General features: G+C 38.7%; 1 protein-coding gene across 3 annotated transcripts in view; it reads right to left on the bottom strand.

Annotated features, from left to right (window-relative positions):
- LOC101169822 (DIP2 acetate--CoA ligase A) overlaps window positions 1-20,614 on the bottom strand; it is an 82,064-nt gene that overhangs the window by 19,763 nt on the left and 41,687 nt on the right. For 2 of the 3 annotated variants that reach the window (XM_023951215.2, XM_023951214.2), the window contains exons 2-7: window positions 15,125-15,196; window positions 10,101-10,214; window positions 9,899-10,018; window positions 6,016-6,279; window positions 3,637-3,774; window positions 696-815 (exon numbers count right to left, since the gene is read on the bottom strand). In XM_023951215.2, coding sequence (XP_023806983.1) covers window positions 696-815; window positions 3,637-3,774; window positions 6,016-6,279; window positions 9,899-10,018; window positions 10,101-10,214; window positions 15,125-15,196 — 828 coding nt within the window. The remainder of the gene's footprint in view (window positions 1-695; window positions 816-3,636; window positions 3,775-6,015; window positions 6,280-9,898; window positions 10,019-10,100; window positions 10,215-15,124; window positions 15,197-20,614) is intronic. The other variant, XM_078939948.1, reaches the window with a different exon arrangement.

The following is a 20,614-nucleotide window of genomic DNA, read 5'->3' on the forward strand; positions in this document are numbered from 1 at the left end:
ATGATTGGTCCATCTACATTTCTATGACAACCGCTCTCTCCAATGAGGAGTGAACATGTTAGAATACTACACCCCTTCCACTGAAAGCGGGCTCGAGCTTCGAGCATTTGATGTGAGGCCACCTACTATTCTTGAGGCTTCTGACTGGTCAGTTTATAACTTGAATAAGTTTCACTACATCAAAAATATCATGAAAAAAATTAGGATTAGCAAGAACATTTTAATAAAAAGTAGTGGAGCAAGAATTGTTATTTTGACAAACATAATAACTGAGTAATGGATGTTTATTTGTCAAAAGAAGTCTATGGGATTTTGGCTTTTTTTGAAACCAGCTGGTTACCTCCTCTTTCAGTCCACTTCTTATTTTTTTGTCAATGCTACCTTTTCCAGTTTCCTATTGTGTTCATTTTTGAGCATTTCCTTTTGATGTGTGAAATTACTTCATCATTTTTTTGGAATTATATTTTGATTTCTAAAATGAAACTTTTTTTTTAAATTATTTGTTGCTTTTTTAATTGTCGCTGTGATCTTTAATACATTTTTGAGTAATTTGTTGGTGTGATTTGCACCTCAGGGCCACCATAAAGTAATGCTATAAATCAGACACTAAATGAAACCGAAGTTAAATCAATAAGCTGAAGAAGTGGACTTTTGATGATTTGTTGATTCATAGCAATAAAGTCGGGTCAGCTTACCATCTAAAAGCTCCTCAAAGTCATCAACGAAGAACTCTCGCAGTGGTGGTCGCTTTGGCCTTTTCAGTGTGTTGAGCAGCTGCTGGATTTTGCTGGAGACACGACTGCTGACCGGTACTCCTTTAAAGGGAATTTTGAGTTGAACATAAGAAGGTTACAATAAATGAGATCAGGCGAGGATGTCAGGAGCGACAGACGGGAAGCAACACCAGAGAGGTTCAGACAGGGGGACATGCATGGACATATTCAAAGATAATTGTGAGGAGAAGAAGTTTGACAATAAAAAAGGAGGACAAAACAGAAAAAAGGTCAGAATGGTGTTCAGGTTAAACACACAGGATAGTAAGCTTTCCTTCACTGCAGCACAAAAGCAAACCAGTTGGTCACAAAGTTTTCCACAGTCACCTGAAGGTCACATTTAGAAGTCACTCAAACACCTCATTTCTATGATAAGGAATGAAGGACAGCCCAGCCTGTTACCAGGCAACAAAGATATGCTCTGTGAACAACACAACACAGTAGAGCAAAGAATTATAAGCAGCTATTTTTATGCAATTGATCTGACTTTGCGCTTAAAAAAGGATGAGATGTACATGATAAACTTAGAGGCATAACCTTGTAATGACAACAACAGAACAAAAACAACAAATGATGAAAATTGGAATAAGAAAAATCAATATGTCAAATGAGATTGAGAGTTGTCCATGTGCACTCTAGGCATATTTCAAATGAAACCACAGAACAAAACCCATTACTATCAAATGTGAAACTTTGGTTTCGAAATGTTAGGGTCTGTGTTTGACATTCCAGACAGCCACAGAAGCTGCAAGTCAAATGTGCGCACAGCATGCCCAGTCTGTCTGGCTTTACCAGGGCTGGCTGAGGCAGAGGCTGCCCCCTTCCACAGAAACAGCTCTGAGAGCAGATGTGTGCAGGCCAGTGGCACAAATCAGGCAGCCGCTTGCGCACAGGCGCTGAACCCTGCCACTTTAATGAGCCCTAATTATTGATTTCACAGCCAACATGAACTTAGTCACAGCTGGAATTTCATCATGTTCAATAGTTCTACAGCTTCCAGTGGTACATGCAGATCTCTGGTTAATCGTGATAAAAGGGTGATACCATGTACTCATAGTAAAATGTTCTTCAGTAGTACAAAAGTAACATTTATCACACAGAAGTTTTATTTTTGAAGGAAATGCAGACGATGCAAAAACAGGATACACCATTAACATTATTTTAAAAACTGAGCAAAATGCGTTCTTTTCATTAGTATGGTAATTCTGTTTTTGAGCTTGTTTGCTAAATATTTGTAAAAAATAAATGCATATCAATCACATTTTGTTTCCTCTTACAGCTGAATACAGATCATTTCTTATTGGATAAAATGTGATTAAATCAAAACAGTTACAACTGCATTTGTAAAGTTTAGTTTTGTATGATGTTTTGTTAGATTAAGCTTGCAAAAAAACTTCACTTCAAAGAACATAGGTAAGCTCTCAGAAAAAGAAGCAAATTAGGATAAACAGTTTATTTATTCTTTGCTTAATAGCAGAAATAATAATTGGCATATAAGGCACAGCAGGATTAACCTTAAGAACGCATTAAAGGGAGCAACACATACTGAGGGACCAGATGGAACTGAAATTACTCCGTTTTGAGTTTTCTCCTTTCATCTATGGGAGAATATTGAACGGCAACAGTAGTAGACGGCCACCGCCTCTGCGTGGCTACAGGCTGTTTGACTGGTGTCAGCGTGCACTGAGAACAACAAACTGACGGGTCCAAGTTTTCTCACTTTGAGATAAGAATTCTGAATGAAAACAGGTTAATTATTCACCAGGCCATAGAGTCACACCTGTCCTTGACATGCTCAGTCCTCATAATTAATTCTTCAAAACAGATTCAGGTGGGGACATTGATATTGGAACACAGAAGGTGTAGAATTATTTTATCATGTCTGTTAACATGTTAAAGTCAAAGACATTCACATTTTCCCCAAATGATAGTGGAGGCAAACACAAGATAAGTAAATACACACACTTTTAAGGCTTAGTAGTTAATTCATACAATGCAAAACACTGCTATATAGTTAGAAGATCAATTATTTTGTATTGGTTAAAAGATACACAAAAGCATTTGAGTATGAGGATGAATATGTTATTAGGTGTGTTTAAAATAGTTCTGACAATCTCATATCACTGCTGTTCATTTCCCAGGCTGATTTCTGACATTCCTGTTAATTGTTGTAATATTCTTTTTTAATACTTAATGACTTGGATAAGAAAAATTTTAATGCTTATAATAATAAGCCATTAAGCCAATTAAAAGAAAACAAATGGTTTGTATAACCCTAGAAATTCGAAACCTGCTAATGAATGCATGAATTATACTTCTAAATAGTACGCAGAAAATAAAAAGACTAGACTCCAACTATCCATCTGGTAGCTGTGATCTGTACACAGACAAAAAATGTCAATTTACATGAACATTTTGCAGTTTGGGGGGAAAGAATTTTATTATTTTATGAATATTTTATGTAGTAAATTATGGAAAACCTCTTAGTTACTTTTATATTTTTAATATCATGCATAAAGTTGGTCTGGATATTAGAGCAGTGTTTAGTTTTTGGAAACAGCTTATTAAGGATATTTGACATAAAAGCTTGGTTAGTCATGGTTCAAGAAATATAAATTATCATTAAGAATGCTTATCTTTCTGTATGTCTTAGCTAAGAACATCACTTTAAATAAATATAGGAGAATTTTCAGGAGGCTGGAGAGGTGCACTGTTACCATGGCAACAAGAAAGGGTCAGTCAGTGGCTTTTGTCGGTCAGACAGGCAAACTGTCTGAGGAGCAGACAGACAGACGGACAGACAGCAGGGGGATACTGCAAATTGAAGGGGGCGCAGGTTTTGTGTGTGGAAGGAGTAACTCACCATCTGCAGTCTCCATGACGTTGGGCTGGTGGTTGTGGCTGCGGGAAACGCCTCGCATCGAGGCCACCTGGGGCCGCTCCACATGATGTGAGGAGCACTCCGACAGGCCCGTCACGTCTGGAGGCGCCAAGTGGTTATCTGTGATGAGTGGGTTTGTGGGGTTAAAAGGTCAGGGCTACTTTCTGCTGTCGACGTTATGAGAAAACCTAAACCACGGGACAGCAAAAGGTCAGCCCCAAAGGCTTTGGGATTCGATTCAGAGACTGTCTGCACCATTTATAAAAAGTAAAAACAACGTTTTAAGGGGTTGCATTTTACAACAAGCATGAATTAATCATTTTAAAGAAGGATGACCAACTATGGACTACGTATATGATTGTTGCACCTATTTTTTTAGGTAATTAGGCCCCATTTAGGACAGAAAAAACCTAAAGTTCTACATTTATAAAACGTTTTTTAGATCAGTTACTCTTTAAACTCATCCAATTTGTTTGGACAGTTTACTCTACAACACAAAAAACAATTATCGTATTTTTTTATTTTACTCAAAAGAATCTTGCTTAAAACCTGAACTGTACAGACTAGAACACCACAGCCCCACTCAAGCTATAACTAAAATAATAAGGTTCTTTTAAAAGTAAAATTATATAAAAAATAAAATGTTTTGCTCTGAAAAACCTGATATCTGAAATAGCATAAAAACACAATATGAAACAACTCCTTTTGACTGAATGAACTGTTCAGCAAGCCATTCATTTTGTCATGGTGGAATAATGCAATGTGAATGAAAGAACATTTTATCTAAAATATATTTAAAATGGCATTGTAAATGAAAAATGGACAAGCATGACTGACTCTTGACGAAGAGATTTTATATATATGTATATAAAGTCCCTCTTTCCTTGTCAAAGCCTTCAATAGTTAAAATGGTTTCATTTTACAGGATCCCTCTGATGTCAACTGACAACCAGCGAATACAAAGAAAGTCACAGGATTTCATATTGCATTTTACTTTCTGTACAGCTGCTAGAAGGAAAACACAGTTAGCAACATCAGCAATTTACTTTCCATCTTGTCACTGGTGTCAAGGTTGAGAGTTTTCTGGTAATAAGCATATAGCAAAGGAATTTAAGTGACTTAAACTGATCATTAAACATCCACTCCAGTGAAAATTGTGTTTTTTGTGTCAACGTGTACTTGGAACCTTTTTCTCATGTAGGAGGACGTGTATCAAGAAAATTAAGTTTAAAATTGTGTTTCTGCGTTTTTTTTTATTCAAATTGTTGTGAATCAGGAGCAGACGAAAAAAATGCTGTTGAAAAAAGCTGCTCACTGTGATGTAGGTGCTACAGTCAATGGGCCACAAGCTCCCTGCTCTGCTCTATTCTGATGCATCCACTTGTAGACAAATAGATCCATGTAAATCTTTGTTTTCTTCATCTGAGCTGCCAATTGTACGGCTGGATAGCTCTGATTTTGCTTGCAATGTTTGTTGCACTGCTGATGTTTGGTTGGGGTGTGAGGGGCTGTAAGTTAGCTAGAGAGAGTGTACACAGAGGGAGGATGGGAAGTCACGGAACATTTACTCTGCGCCTACAGAGGTGAATTACTTCCGCTCTGCAGAAACTATATCCAAGAAAAGGACACAGGTTTCTCATTTTGCCTAAAAAAAACTGCATAATCATAGTTAAAAGATCACTAGGAAACACTTTTTTATAAGATCAAAAAATGATTGTAGTGGGACTTTAAACATTATTTCATATTACAATGCTGTTCGTGAATTTGGTAATGCCTGGATAGAGGTGGAGACCCATGTAGGTATAGAAACAGTAGAGTACAATTGCTGTTATGACACAACCCAAGCTCATTTTTGAGCAACAAAAAGTGTACAAAGTCTCACCACACAAACAAAAACAAGCATAGAACACACAAATTCACACTGAGACGCATTTTTCCATCTTGTTAGCTAGCCTCTGACTCTCAAACAGCAACAGAGACCAAGCACTTTTGCCTGTTCTGAGGCTCTAAACTCATTTCTACAGTTAAATGATAAGACAGCGGATGGCAGTGACTAATTAGAAATGTGTGATTTTAAAACTGTCTCTTGCTTACTTTGTTTAGCAAAAAAACATGCTTCTGTATATCAGGAGAAGGTATGAAAGTGGTCAAATATGTAACTGTGGAAAACTTTTTTAACATTCTAAGAAAAGTTCAGCCTCTGCTAAGACAACACGTTTGCCTAACAAATGTCCACTGAGTTCAACAAATACTGGAAAGCTACAAAGTAAAAGAGGGGGAACATACATATGTAGTGCCCAATTATTGAACATCTTGACTAAACCATATGTGATGCCATGTGGGACGTGGTGTGTCACTGACCTAGCTGGGTGTGCGCCATCAGGTCAGCCAGAGCAGTTGCTGCAGCGTTGGCATTGAGGGCTTGGTGGGCACTGCTGTTGGTGGCAGATCTCCCTCCCGTGTGGGATGAGGTGGATGAGGCAGAGGATGAGGTGGATGAACCCTGGATGACTCGGTTAAACCAGTGCTCTACGGCTGGGTGACTGTGACCCTGGTAGGGTGTGGAACTGGCCAGGCGTCCCTGCCAACGTAGTGAGCCTTCATCTTCGGAAGCCGAGGAGGTGTCTGCGTTTGACGGAAAATGTCGGAACAAAAGTCAAATCGTAGACAATGATACAAAGACAAAAGGTAATCCATAAAAAAGTTAAACCAAATACTTTTCTTTAGGAGTGAAAAACAATGAAGCAGATGGATACTAGCTCAGAATTGTGTTTTAGTCTTGGATTTTTATGTTTTTATATTTGCCATTTAATCTGGTACTTTTGGTGTAGAAGGAAAAGAGTAGCAATTTGAAGTCATATTAAGTTTTTTTAAACTCAATATCTATTTTCAAAAACATTCATAAATATAATCTTACAAAACACGCTATGTTTGCAAACAAAATCTGAATAAATACAAAGAATTGTTGACAAAAGATGCATGTGAATATCTGCACGAGATACAAAGATCGAGGCTCATGTCTTGATGGAAGCAGCTGTCAGCGTGTGTGCATGTCTTCTCTTCCTGTCTTAATTGAACAGAGTAAAAAGTTGAAACCAGTTATGTAGTCTTTCAGTTCATGTGAAGCTGATTCTTGTATTATGCAAAGGAATGAAAGTAAACCCCAAATTTTTTTTTTTGAAGAAGTCTTTATGTCTGTACTGAAGATTCCTATGGCTCCAGAGAAACTCAGAAAAACACCTGCACTGCTCTCAATTAGCTCCACAAGTTCAGATTTGCAGAGCTCAGAGATTTCTGCTGTCAGGCAGGAATGAACCAGGCCATTCTTCAGAACTGCGATGAGCAGCAAAAGCTCTTTAAAAAATCCAGATACCCTAAAGAACAGAATCCTGTGATAACATGACCTGGATGACTGAGCATCTTCCCAGACGGGTTCTTCGTGATTGATCTGACTGCTCTCCTTCCCTGCTAACAACTTCTGCAGAATCTGTGCAGATTCTTTAGGAAAAAAAAACTCCAGAGCTGGAGCTGCAGAGCTATTATTATAACTGTTTCCTCAGGTGTCACAGGATAAAGGTTGGGTGGTGACTTTAAATTGCTCCTAATGAGTAAGAATGGGTTATAATTACCCAATATACTGATGAATTAAGCAATCCTAAACACTTTGTTAGTGGGACATTTCCTTTTTCAAAAGGAAAGTTGGAAATTCAAATTCTGTTTTGACGAGAAAGGTAGCAATAATGTGCTTGAAGTTCCTCTCCCATGAAAATCCTGTTTTTTGAGTTTTTGACATAAACGTGTGGCATCTTTCTTATTAATGAGAACAAATTTAATAAGAAATCTCATCATTTTTGCAATTGTGAGTATTTCTCCTTTTAAATTGGTGTCAATCAAACTGTTCTAAGATGCTGTTTTTGAATTGATGAGCTGTTGTGATGTCACAACAACCCAGGAGCACAGGCGCATTGCACAAGCACCCTGATGTGCCCGTCCAGCATGCAAATCAGCTCAAGTGCGGGAGAAGAGAAGATGGCACATTGCTGCATTGCATTTGTGATGAACTACTGCCGCCCTGCATAAACTATGTCCTAAAAAACAACACAGGTTTTTGGATTTTTTCTAAAAATGGCATAATCATAATTGAAAGACCACTGGGAATGCTTTGAAAATAGATCAAAAGATGATTTTATTGGGAGAAGTATTACAAAATGAACCCCATAATTCAATATTTACTAAATAGACAATTTAAAGAAAGTTACCAAATTTAGCAGAAGCCTACAGTAAAAAGTAAAACAAAGTATTAAAACCAATAACTTTTTCCACTTGGTGAGGCTAATTCAACCTGCTACTACAACCCACACCCTCTCAGTCTTGTATAACTTTCAAAAAGTTTGGGCGATTTGGACCTAGAAACAAGCCAAGTTGGTGTTTTTCACAATTAACAGAAGTAATCATGCCTGTTTAACTCTGTTTGTTGTTCCTAACTGATGTTTCACTAAGTTCATCTTTGTAAAACCAACTCTGACACAGATATATGGAGCTGAGGGAAAGAGAGGGTCAGAGAAGAAGTTCAAAGAACAATCTGGAAGTCAAACAGACTGGAAATGACAGTTAGGCAGATAAAAGGGGGTATCTCCCAAGCAAAGGATAAAGCAGGTCAAATAAATAATTGTGTTGATGAGAACATATCATCAAGTTCTATAGCGATCAGAATTTTAGCAAATTTGCTCAAAATAGGGCTGGTAAATTCAGGTTTCAGTTTGTAGCCCTTTCTGGCTTTTGTATGCTTTCTAAAAGACCATTTCAATGAAAATTGTGTTTTTGGAGTTTTAGACATGTTCTTGTGGCATTTTTCTGATGATGGAGGCCATTTATAAAGAAAAATAACCTCAATAATTGCATTTCTGAGTATTTCTTTGTTCAAATTGTTGTGAATCAGGAGCAGACAAATAACTGCAGTTTGAAAAAAAGCTTATTTGTGGCATAGAAAAAAGGAAATTGACTGGGCCACAAGCTCCCTGCAGTGGAGGCAGAGAGGAGGGATGCAACAGTCCCGCACAAAACTCGGAGGCGGATTTCTAACTGTGTCCTAGAAAATGACACAGGTTTTTTTGTTTTTCACTAAAAAAAGCATAAACATAACTAAAACACCACTGGAACGCTTTTGAAATAGATCACAAGATGATTAGAGTGGGACTTTCAGAGCTCCCATCAACCTGTTCTTGAGTTGTGGTTAGGAGGGTGGTTTTATGGACGGTAACTCTAATATCTTATCTTCTTTTACTTTGAGGCACAGCAAATGATTAAAAGGTCACTGTCCCTACAGAAGACTCCTCCATGAGCAAAATTTACATTTTTTGAGTGATACCCTTGAGAAGCTGCTTCAAATATATCAATACATATCTAGCCTTGTCAGAACAACTATGATAGAATATATTAGTCCCTCCAACATTCCTTTAGCGCTACTGCATGCTTCCACCACCATACGCCTTAAGAGTTTAGTTTTTCTTAATTATCAGTAGTTGGTGTATGATTACCTCTGGTAAACTGTACTACTAACTGTAGTAAAGCTTAAAGTAGCATTCCCCTGTAAACAAAAAATAATAATATTTTTATTAGTTTTGTTTTATTTATTATTTATTAGCTTTTATTGTGTTTTGTGATATTAGTACTGGTACTCAAATTTTCCCAAGTAATCTTGGAAAACTATGTCAAATGGGAGACGTCCACATGTTCACCAGCACAGTAAAGCAGATTCCTTCGAGAGACTCAAAACCGCTATGAAGAGCCTCTTTCTTTCCTCTGATCAAACCCTGGTGTCTAAGCTCTTAATCCGGTTACTTGCTCCCCTGCTGCATCCCCTCTTCTCTTCCAAGACTGCAGGCTTTAAGACCCCCCACCTCAAAAAAACACTAATAAATCAAAATTGTGCTTGAGAGACTTTTATCAAATTTGATGCAGATTATCCGCAAAACGATTTTAAAATATAAACAGAGGAGGCATGGAAAAACGCAGTAAAATACCAAAAATTATAATTAAGTAAACAGTAATACAAGTATACAAAGTGGGCCCATGTGGGAATGTTTGCCATAGAACACAGTAGTAAGAATGTCAGCCCCTCATCCAGTGGCACATTCTTCACATGTTGATGTTTCACTACTGAGCAGAGCAACACAACAAACTGTGGTCATTTTGAAGTGATCAGAGAAGAAATGTGGTATAGTTGAAGGAATAGAGGTCTCACCTGGAGGGGTGCATGCCTCAACTGAAGACTGAACTAGTACAGAGCGCCTCTTGGAAGGCATGGGCATCTTCCTTTCCTTGTACTTTGCCAAGGCTGCTTGAACAGCCTCAGTGTGAATGTCTGTGAAAGATCACACAGAGCTTAGTCACATGTTGGGAAGAAAAACAATATACGTACTCTAAGAGTTTACTCTTGAGATTACCAGATCTGAACCTTTCATCCCGAGCGTTCGCAGCCCGAGACCTGTTCTGCTTGGAACTGGGAAGAACAGCTTGAGAGGAGGCCTGGATCCTGTTGTCAATTGATGGATCTACACCTGCAGAAAAAGAGAAAAGGGTTTATGCTGGGAACCAAAAATGCCTCCTAATCAAAAGCTCCCATTAAAGTCCTACACCAATCATCCTTTGATCTATTGCAAAAGCGTTCCCAATGGTTATGACGTTTTTATATATAACCTGTGTTGTCTTCTCAGACATAGTTTCTGCAGAGCGGCAGTAGTTCATTACAAACTGAACTCTGAGTTGTAGGTGGGAAGGATGGCGCGAAGTAAGCTTGCCCCATTTCCCATCATCCCTCTGTTTATACGTACAACCTCAACCTAGCATTTCCAGTGCAACACAAATGGTGAGCAACATCAGAGCAATCCAGCTGTATAATTTTGAGTCAGATACCAACTCGGACAAGGAAAACAAAGACATACATGGATCTGTTTGTCTAAAGGTGGATGCATAAGGACGGAAGCAAAAATTCCTTTTGGGGGGGGGGGGGGGGGGGGAGTTTGCAAAATTGTAAATATGAAAACATAGGGTGCCCTGATTACATTTTCACTGGCTTACTGGTTTGTTTGAACCGAGTAGGATGCACATGTGAAAGTATTTACTTTAATTAATCCAATGACTCCAAACGTTTCGGTTGACTTTCCAAGAGAAACTAAGACAAACTGAACAAACATCATAAAAGAAGTTGATTAAGAACTATGAGTGTCAGAAAGACAACATTTCCTAAACAAAGGTTTATGGATTTATCCTATTCTCAAACAAATCCAACCCATGTGTTATATAAAGCAGACACTGTGTCTTTTACCTACTACAGCCATCATCTCTGCTTCATTTAGCAATGAATCACTACAAAGATTAACTAGCTCTTTTTCTAAAGCTTTGGATTTCTTTTTGATGCATGCAGGAAGGACGACAGACTGAAATACTCTTCTCCCACCATTTTTTCACTTAACTGCAGAAATAGGTTGGCTCACACAGCAGCCAGATTATAAGACAAACTATCTGTGTGCCTTGCATGCCAAGCTGCCTGTCAGACATTCATTCAGCCAGCCAGCTATCACACCGCATGGCTTTTCAGTGGCAGCTTATAGAGGATCAGTGAACTCCACACAGTCAGCAACTTTCAGGCAGAGGCAGCGCACACACTGCAATGCTGAGTAACATTCTTATCTGCAAGACAACGTGGGCTTTGAACATTTACACCCGATTTCAAAGAAAGGGTCCCAAGGGTATTTAAGTAGTCATGTTCTGTGAGCTCAGGTGCATGCAGTTACTGTGCTGCTCCTCTTTTTTCTACCCATGGGCAGCCTTACCCCTGTTCTCAGACATGACAAGTCTATAAAACAAACCCGGATACAGGACCAGGTTGCTGGGCAGAGCAGACGTCGCAGACACATCACACTGAACCAATCACAGGAGCTCTCCTATTCAGCCTGTCTTTATTGGTTCATAGCACACCCCGAGGAATGTTTACCCCCCACTTGCCAACAGTTGATTATCAGTTTGGTGACTGCTGATACTTGTCTGAAAGTCACTTCTTGAAAGAGCAGATTTACCTGTTGTCAATATCATCAAACTACTTTTCTACTTTTCATTCTGGAAACAAAATGATTTCAAAATGTCATGATATGGCAAAAAAAATTATGTTAAACAATTACAGCTGTCTTTCATCCATAGATTATTTTGAAGCAGGTTTGCCTTTTTTACCATTTAAGGAAAAACATTTTAACAGTAGAAATATGGAAATAAAACACAAATTAAAAAAAGAAGAGAGGTGAATATAATCCTCTGATGTTTAAATGCCAATTATTTCTGACCCTTTCAATGTCTCCTAAAAAGAAGAACCAGTGAAATTCTGAAAACGATGCAATGAAAGAGTGGGTACGTTTAAAGGGGAAATGGGGACATCAGTGCATAAATATAGAGTTGCTTGGAGGCATCTTTGAACCCTCCATAGCTTATGAGAATAAATTATGTTGAATTTTTTAGGAAATGGTTAAAAAACTGCAAAAACAAGGAAATAACAGCACTAATTATGAATGTGTGGTGGCAGAAAATGTATTATTTATTTCAATCTATCCTAGAGGCAAACACACATGACCATTCCTGCCATCCTATATTCGTTCTCTATATACAAAAAACAAAAATTTCAGAACATTTTTTTTCATTTGCTAATAAGTAAATAACAATGACCAAAAACCTTTCAGTCGGCTTACACCAAGCCTGATATAATGTAATAGAACAATAAATGAAAAATCCTTCATAAATGTAGTACAATTGTTTGAGACTTTCAGTGTAAACATGTATGTAGTAGGGATGCAATGATTCACTTTCCCCGTGTATTGGCTCAATGGTATAATATACGGTTCGGTTTTCAATCTAGAATTGTGGCATCCCTGATGCTAATACCAGACTGTTTCTTCCTTTACGCTTAAATCTATGGAAGCAGGCCAAACCAACTACAATACACAACTGATTTTTTCAAAAATTGAGAATTGAAAAGCATAAGAAGTAAAATGTCCAGGGGCCTCATTTATAAACGTTGCGTACGCACAAAAGAAGGCGTACGCCACTCTCTACGCAATAGTTGAGATTTATAAAAAGCAAACTTGACGGGAAAATGTGCGGTCCTTCACGCAAGCTCTGACCCAGGCGTACGCACAAAAACAGGTGAAATGAGAAACGGCGACACCGTCGGCAGATGGAAGAAACACGTGAAAGTGAAAATGACAATACTGCCTCTCAGAAATAACATGAAGACTTCACAAAGCAAGTCTTACAATTAACAGCCTACACCAACACCCGTTTGATCGATCAGCAGTGAAACAAACAAAAAAAATCAAACGAAAATTACAACAGAAATTCAAATGAACACATATTTGCAAAAAGAAAAGTGAAATATGTTCTGCAATATTGGCATGTTGTGCAATTCATCCTCATAAATAATATATTTAACAGAACAAAATAATTTACAAAACTGACATTCCCGTCGATGTGTCCGTCTGGCGGAGCAGATATAGGTGCAGACAGACAGATGGATAGATAGAGAGAGATGCATTAATTGTCCACTGGGGAAAGTTGTTTCATAGTAAAACATTTCTTCATAAGGTACGGAATTATGGTATTCATGCATATGCCTTTAGTTTGTTTTATTTTTGATAAAACAACGCATGTCTCGACCATTCAGAAAGCAACAAGAAATTACATTTGCGCTGAACAATTTCCCATTTCCACGTCGATTATTACCGACATCTGTAGCTTGTCAGATGCAATTAAATGGATGATAATAAAATGCCCCATCACAATGCGTAATGACGCACAATGGCTGATCTTGCGCTCTTAGAAGATGTGGCAAATGGAAGAATTCGGAGTGAACGCATCTTTAGACAGCAAGGAGACTTGTTGGCAAACGAGGACGAGTGGCTTATGAGCCGGTTCCGACTTCCTCTGCAGGCTTTTGGGGGTGTGTCACCCGGTGCATCTGGCGCGTCTGTGTCCCCCTGCGCCTCAGTCACCACTCCACTTAAAAGGGATTCCCCAATTATTGCCGCCAGTCTCTCATCAAGAGGGGTCAGCTCCGGTGCCCCCCCCCCACACACACACCCGTGGCAGACACCGGTGTGTGTTAGTGTGTGTGTGTGTGTGTGTGTGTGTGGGGGGGGGGTCAGCGCTAGACGTTTTTTTGCCTTGACTTTGATGTCCGACCTTTTCTTTTTTATTTCGGCCACTGTCCGAGGTTGTGAGGCTACAGCATTTTCGGCGTCTGCCGCCGTCTGCCACTCACGTGCCCTTTTGGCATTAGTAATGCCCACACTGTGCCCTCCAAACAACATTGTTCTCCTCTTTTCCACCTCGCCAACGATAACTTCTACTTCACATTGAGTGAAGTTACGTTATTTTGATTTCCTCTCTGTGTTTGCCATGGTTTCGCAATCAATGAATATTCATTTGTGGGCGTTTCACGGACTATTTATGGGCAACTATGGGCGTGTCATGAAGCCGCAAAAGCTGCGCAGCATTTAGAATTGGTTGTGATTTATTAAGGGAAAGATGCGTAGGATGTGCGTGCGCACGGTTTTATAACTCCGAATATTTCTGTGCGTACGCACGTCCTATGTTTCATCCGTACGCCACTTCTGACGCAAATCCTACGCAAAGTTTTATAAATGAGGCCCCAGGTGATTCAGTGACAGCAAACCTGTAGGGTGTAGCCCTTGATGCTGTCACACAATATCTATAAGGTTAACCTCTTCCACGTCTAAATAAGTTAACCGGTCTTTCGAAACTAGTCAAATTAGGATGTATGATCTAATGGGAACATCCAGTTCTGTGGGTGTAGTCTTGGCTACTTTTTCTACACTTATCTACAAGCACAGGTGCAATGACATCATTTCATTTAAATAAAAACCATAAGAATTGTCTGTTTACTACTGGGCAATGCAAATTATGGTATAGAAAAGCAGAACTTGCTGACATTCAGATCCTAATTCATGTAAAGCATTGCTGTTGTGTGTTTCAAAGCAAGAGATTTGACAACAATGACTTGTAATTTGTAAAAACAAGCTTTATCTCAATATTTTTTTTTTGCATTGATTTGCTTATTGTGACCAATAAGTATGTTTTTATTCCAAAAAGTAAAATTGTGGTGAAGATTTCTAACATCTCAGAGCAAGTCTGTGTCTTGAGAGCTTCTGGGTCACCATCAAATCAGATTGCAGAATGTCATCTCCTTGGTTTGACGTCAGAATATGCACCAATCTCCTTGTTGTTGATACAGAAATAGGACATGCCTCTGTTTTGGGGAAACTAAAATGTAGGTTGGTTTATTAATAAGCAGGTGAAATCTATAGCGTGCTTTCTGAAATCAGAAGTGAAATATCTGATAAACATGTAACCGGATCAAAATCAACTGGCTTTTGGGTAAATTTCTCTCAGCTGTGAGCCTTACCTTGTATCTGTGGGATGTAAGGTGCCAGCAGCTTGCTTCTTTTCTTCTCGTATCCCTTCTGTGTGATGTCCCCTGTAAAGACAGAGACATTCAAGTAGAGGAACAGATGGAGAGGGAAAAAGAGAAAAAGGCAGGGAGGGGAACAGGGAGATGAGTCATTTGCTCAGCTGTGGTGTTCTGGTGTTTTGTACGCATCTGACTCTGCACAACTGCTTCACAATCACAATGCCAGGCCAGTTCCACTGGCACCACATGAGCCACATGATGGTTTGCCTCGTCCAACATGAACTCCACAGGCACTGATAAACGCATGCACACAGGAGGCACTGCAGTCATCTTGACAAAGACCAGAATTTAGACAAATCTGGCTCTATTTGTACAAAATTGTCATGTATTTAATCTTAACAGTTGAGTACATAAACTTAGCATAAATAACCACTTGTGTTTTAATATTAAGAATCAAATTGTGGTATGTCCTGTGTAGTCTATTATTTATATTAGAAAAACAGTTTTTGTGTGTTGGAAGTTTTCCCGATGTTTTACACAGACAACTCCAGGTCACAGAGTTTGTAATGCTATGCCGGATCATGGATGATTCAAAAACTTGTGTCATTGGGTGTCTGCATAAAAAGACTATTGTGAGACAAACTTAGAGTGCAAAGACTAAAACTTGATTTCTCTCACCGCTGAAAAACAGGCATTTAAAATCAGAATTTGAGCATAGAAAATAAGAAGACTGCTGGTTGTTCATTTCTAAATGCTGCAGAAACCTCAAAAACCCATTTAAAATTATTTCAAAAAGGGGTTGAGGAAAGGTTAAACCCATGCTGTTAAGAATGGCTTTTTAAAAACTTCATATTTAAAAAAAAGGAAGCTTGGGGAGGTAAAGATGTGTACGGTTTTTAAAGTCCCACTCCAATCATCTTTTGATCTATTTTAGAAGCGTTTCCAGTGGTCTTTAAATAATGATTCTGTAGTTTTTATTCACAATTAAGACTCCTATGTTGTTTTCTAGGACATTTTCTGCAAAGCGTCTTAATTGTGGACAGGACTGTTGGTGTGGAGTAACCCTGTCCCCACTTCCCATCATCCATCTGTTTAATAATAATAATGGATTGGATTTATCTGCGCTTTTCAAGTCACTTACATTGTGTCCATTAATCATTCACTCCTCATTCATACTTGGTGATGGTAACTACTGCTGTAGCCACAGCTGCCCTGGGGCAGACTGACAGAGGCGTGGCTGCCAGTTCGCGCCTACGGCCCCTCTGACCATCACCGGGACATTCATGCACATTCACACACCAGTGGAGCCACACTGGAGGCAAGGAGGGTGAAGTGTCTTGCCCAAGGACACAACGACAGTTGGCTGGGGGGAGTGGGGATCAAACCGCCGACCCTTCGATCTTTGGATGACCCGCTCAACCGCCTGAGCCACTGCCGCCCTGTTTACATGCTCTCCTACTAGCTTACAGCCTCTCACACCCCCAACATAACATTACTGATGCAAGATACAAGGATCTATTTATCTACAAGTAGATGTGTCGGAATGGAGCGGAGCAGGGAGCTTGTGGCCCGCCAGTAGGAGCCTCTACATCACAACTACAAGCTTTTTCCAACATCATTTTTTCATCTACTCCTAATTCACAACAATTTGAATAAAGAAATACTCAGAAATGCAATTTTTAGCTTAATTTTCTTTATAAAAGTCCTCTATCATGAGTAAAATGCCACAAGAACATGTTAAAAGAACAAGAAAAACACAATTTTTTATTGGAGTGGGTTAAAATAAGTGGTAATGATTTGTCGTCAAATTTCTTTTTATACTTTATATTTATGATCAAAAACATAAACAAACAACGTGAGGAACTCTGGTGTCCCTTAGGTTGTTAGAGACCTCACCACATACAGTCTGTATAAAAAGCACCTAAAAACTGGTTCATATCACAACAAACATGTCCACATTGAAGTATATTATTGCCTGCCCCTCCCTGTCCGATCTGTCACCTTTGTGTCTTTTTATATTTGTTTTTATGTTTCTCACTGTGTGCATGTTTTTATGTATTCTAAATAATTGTTTATTGTACATGTATATTTTCTATTAATGTAATTAATTGATGCTTTGAGGTTTTTAGGTTGACAATTTTAACACCTGTCCGGGGACTACAGATGAAAAAGAGCCTTTGGGCTAATTGTGCTAATTGTGCTGCCATGCTTTTAATGTACACTGTCCCTGTTAAATAAATGAATAAAATAATTTCAATTAAATTAAATATATTATTAGGACCTAATTGTATTTGCAACATTCTCATGGTTAGCTGTTGAATTGTCAAGCCTCTAGAGAACAACAGTGTGGTGGTGTGAAGCCAGGTGTTGCTGCTGGCTGCTGTTGGTCCTGAGTCACAGGGAACAACTGAATGCCTGCACTGTTGAATGTCCAAGAGAGATGAGAGCCAGCAACAATACAGTGCTGTCCACAGGCTCAGCCAGTTGACCTGACTGTGACTCTCCCTCCAGATAACATCTGTGTTTGTGTGTCCGTGCATGCTTGGGCATTATTCAATGGCCTTGTGGATGCCAGCATCTAGGTTTGTGCACCACAGCAGCCAACCAGCTTGACAATCACACAATAGAAAGCCGGTGTTCTCTGCGATGGCTCCAAATTTTAGCCTCTGAGGCCGAGCACTCCCAAGCACACGCTGATCCATCAACTAACGCGGCGGTGAAGCTAATCTTTTGATCCGGGAACAAAACGCTTTTTATTAAACATTGTGAAATGAACTCAACTGTTAAATAGTAATCAGACAGGCATAAAGTGCTAAACCAGGTGAGCAAGGAGAACAATATTTCCACCGCAAGTGGGCATGTACCTCCGGGAATACATGTGACCGGTATTATTAGTTAACGTTTGGAAATGAGCTGTTTCAAAGGTCAATATGTGGCCTGCTACCTGGGGAACGGAAAAAAGGGGTGGGGGCACTGGAGGAAAGGCACTTATAGATGAGCTTAGCACTAATGGTAGACTGCACAGTCAAAACGGAGGTGCTGTGGCTTGTAGGACAATCCCAGCACTTTCATTTCATCAATGTGCACCGATTACAGGCACTTCTATGTAAAGGAACTGCAAAGTCCTCTACATCTGTAGCAAGAAAAGAGAAGAAAGACAATTTAAAATAAATGTGGCAGGAAGAAAAGTACAGGAAGAAAGGAAGAAGCTTTTCTCAAACATAACTACACGCCTCGGTGCAGCCCAGCTGGAGAACTGGTTCTCCTCTGAGCCAGTTTCTGCTCTTTAAGTCGTTTCATCCCTTCTCTTTGGTCTCACCTTTGCTTTGGCAAATACAACCCCCCAGTATACGTTAAAGCACATATGTCAAACTCAAGGCCTGGGGGCCAAATGTGGCCCTCCATGTCATTTTATGTGGCCCCGAGGGGCATAAAAGTTTTTGATTTCTTAAAATAAAAAATAAAAATTGGTGTGTATTTATTCATGTCTAGGGGGAATCTGCCTTGAAATATCGAATTGGGCAACTAAACATTATGACTCAAACACTGTCCATATAACCTAACCTGACAGAATCAAATTTGAAAGGATTTATGCTAGAATAACAAGCAAACATATGTTTTCCATGCAACTGTAATTGTCACTTTCAAAAATTATAATAAATAAATAAATTAGTTGTTTAACATTAAGGAGTAGTTACATGTATGTTTCATTACATTTAGTTACATGTATAAGTTATATCCGGCCCTTTGAGGACAGCCGCTATACTGATGTGGCCCTCGGTGGAAATGAGTTTGACACCCCTGCTTTAAAGACTAGTATAAATGACAAAAGAAACAGGATATAAGCAATGCTTTGGCTTTATTGTTGTATTTAATATATCTGGTGACATCATTTTTTTATTAAGTGAGAAAATGAGATTCAGGGAAAATTTTATATCTATTTTCTGCAAAGTTTTAGAGGTTGAAATGTGTCAAACTATGAATCCAAGTTTACAAAGACAGACCTGCTGACCTATATGTTTAAGTGACTAATAGCTACAGAGCACCTCTGACATCCAACGATTGACTGAAGCCTCCAGTGAAACCAATTAGGCAATTACACCAGACCCAGCTCCTCAGTTTGGCCTTTACTTCTTTTTCTTCACGGAAAAACAGGGGAGACGGTTTCACCAAAAGCTGTTTTGGTTATCTACCACTATCCTGCTACTAAATGTTTTAGTATCATGCTTCAAGCATCCCATACTGACAACTCAATATTTATTATTAGACATTATTAAATGTGCAGTGAATTGGTGCTATTGCACATTTTTTGGCCGCTTCACCCACAATGTGTCAACCCTGCAAAACAAAAAGAGCTTCACAGCAAACAGAAACACACAACCAAAATATTTGATATGGAAAAGTGGGAACTTGCTATTAGTGAACAACAAACACAACCACTGTGATAAACAGAAAAACAGCCAATTATCATTTTCTAGGACATTTTGCCAGTTATGGACAAACCTTATATCCAGGCCAGAGACATATTCTTGACTTTTTGCAAACACTTTCAGTAGGCTTAAGTTTTTCTGCTTCACAAAGTTCTTTGCAAACAAATGGAAGATCCTGTTTTGTTCCCTTTTCAATAAAGATGTACATATGAAAAACTAATTTTAGCAGTCTGACTGCGTCGTCTTTGAAATTGTTCTTTTAAAAGTCATACAGAAATGCTTTGAATTGCTAATATTTTATTAAAATATAAAAACAAACAAGTTATTCAGGGTTACATTTAGTTCTTAAGAAAGAGTATCACTATCAGCGTCCATTAATAAATCAAGAACATTCCACAATTAACATGATCAAAGGTATTATCCCATCATTTAAGCTTTAGAGAAAGATATTTGACACCTTTGAACACATGTTAAAACTAACTCAATACAGCAGTTTGGTGTTATGCTCTTAGCGTTACAATCTGTGTCAGAACCTGATAAACTGACCTACAGCCTTGTCCTCTTTGTAAAGCAATTGAAGCCACCGAGAAAAGAAAAGACTTAAATATGGTATGTGATAGAGGTAACCTCTAACTTCAAATTTGAATATTTAAAATGTTCCGCTATAGCACAGTCCAGAGATACTATACATTATATACGACTTTGCCTGATCAATAGAAGAGTCTTCTTTTAAGCCTGGATTTGTATTCCTGCTTTAAAATTGTATTCTTTCTTGTTTTCCTTGTTCCAACTGTGTATGGCTGTATGATAAGTCCTGAAAAGCCAGTAAAACATTTATAAAAAGTGTTTCCCTTTATAATTTATACAATAGTGTTTAGAGTGTGGAGATGGCAGCGCCAGTAACGTGACGCCATGATGTATAGCTGCCTTAAAGTGGGCTCTACAATGAGAGCTCTGCTTTTTATGATAATGATCAGAGACATTAAAGCCAGCAAGTTTATGTATCAATATCATTTCGTATTAGTTTTTCCTTTTAATGGGAAGAAGAATAACG

Source organism: Oryzias latipes, chromosome 21, assembly GCF_053564925.1.
Source record: "Oryzias latipes strain Hd-rR chromosome 21, Olatipes_Hd-rR_3.1".
Classification (NCBI taxonomy): domain Eukaryota; kingdom Metazoa; phylum Chordata; class Actinopteri; order Beloniformes; family Adrianichthyidae; genus Oryzias; species Oryzias latipes.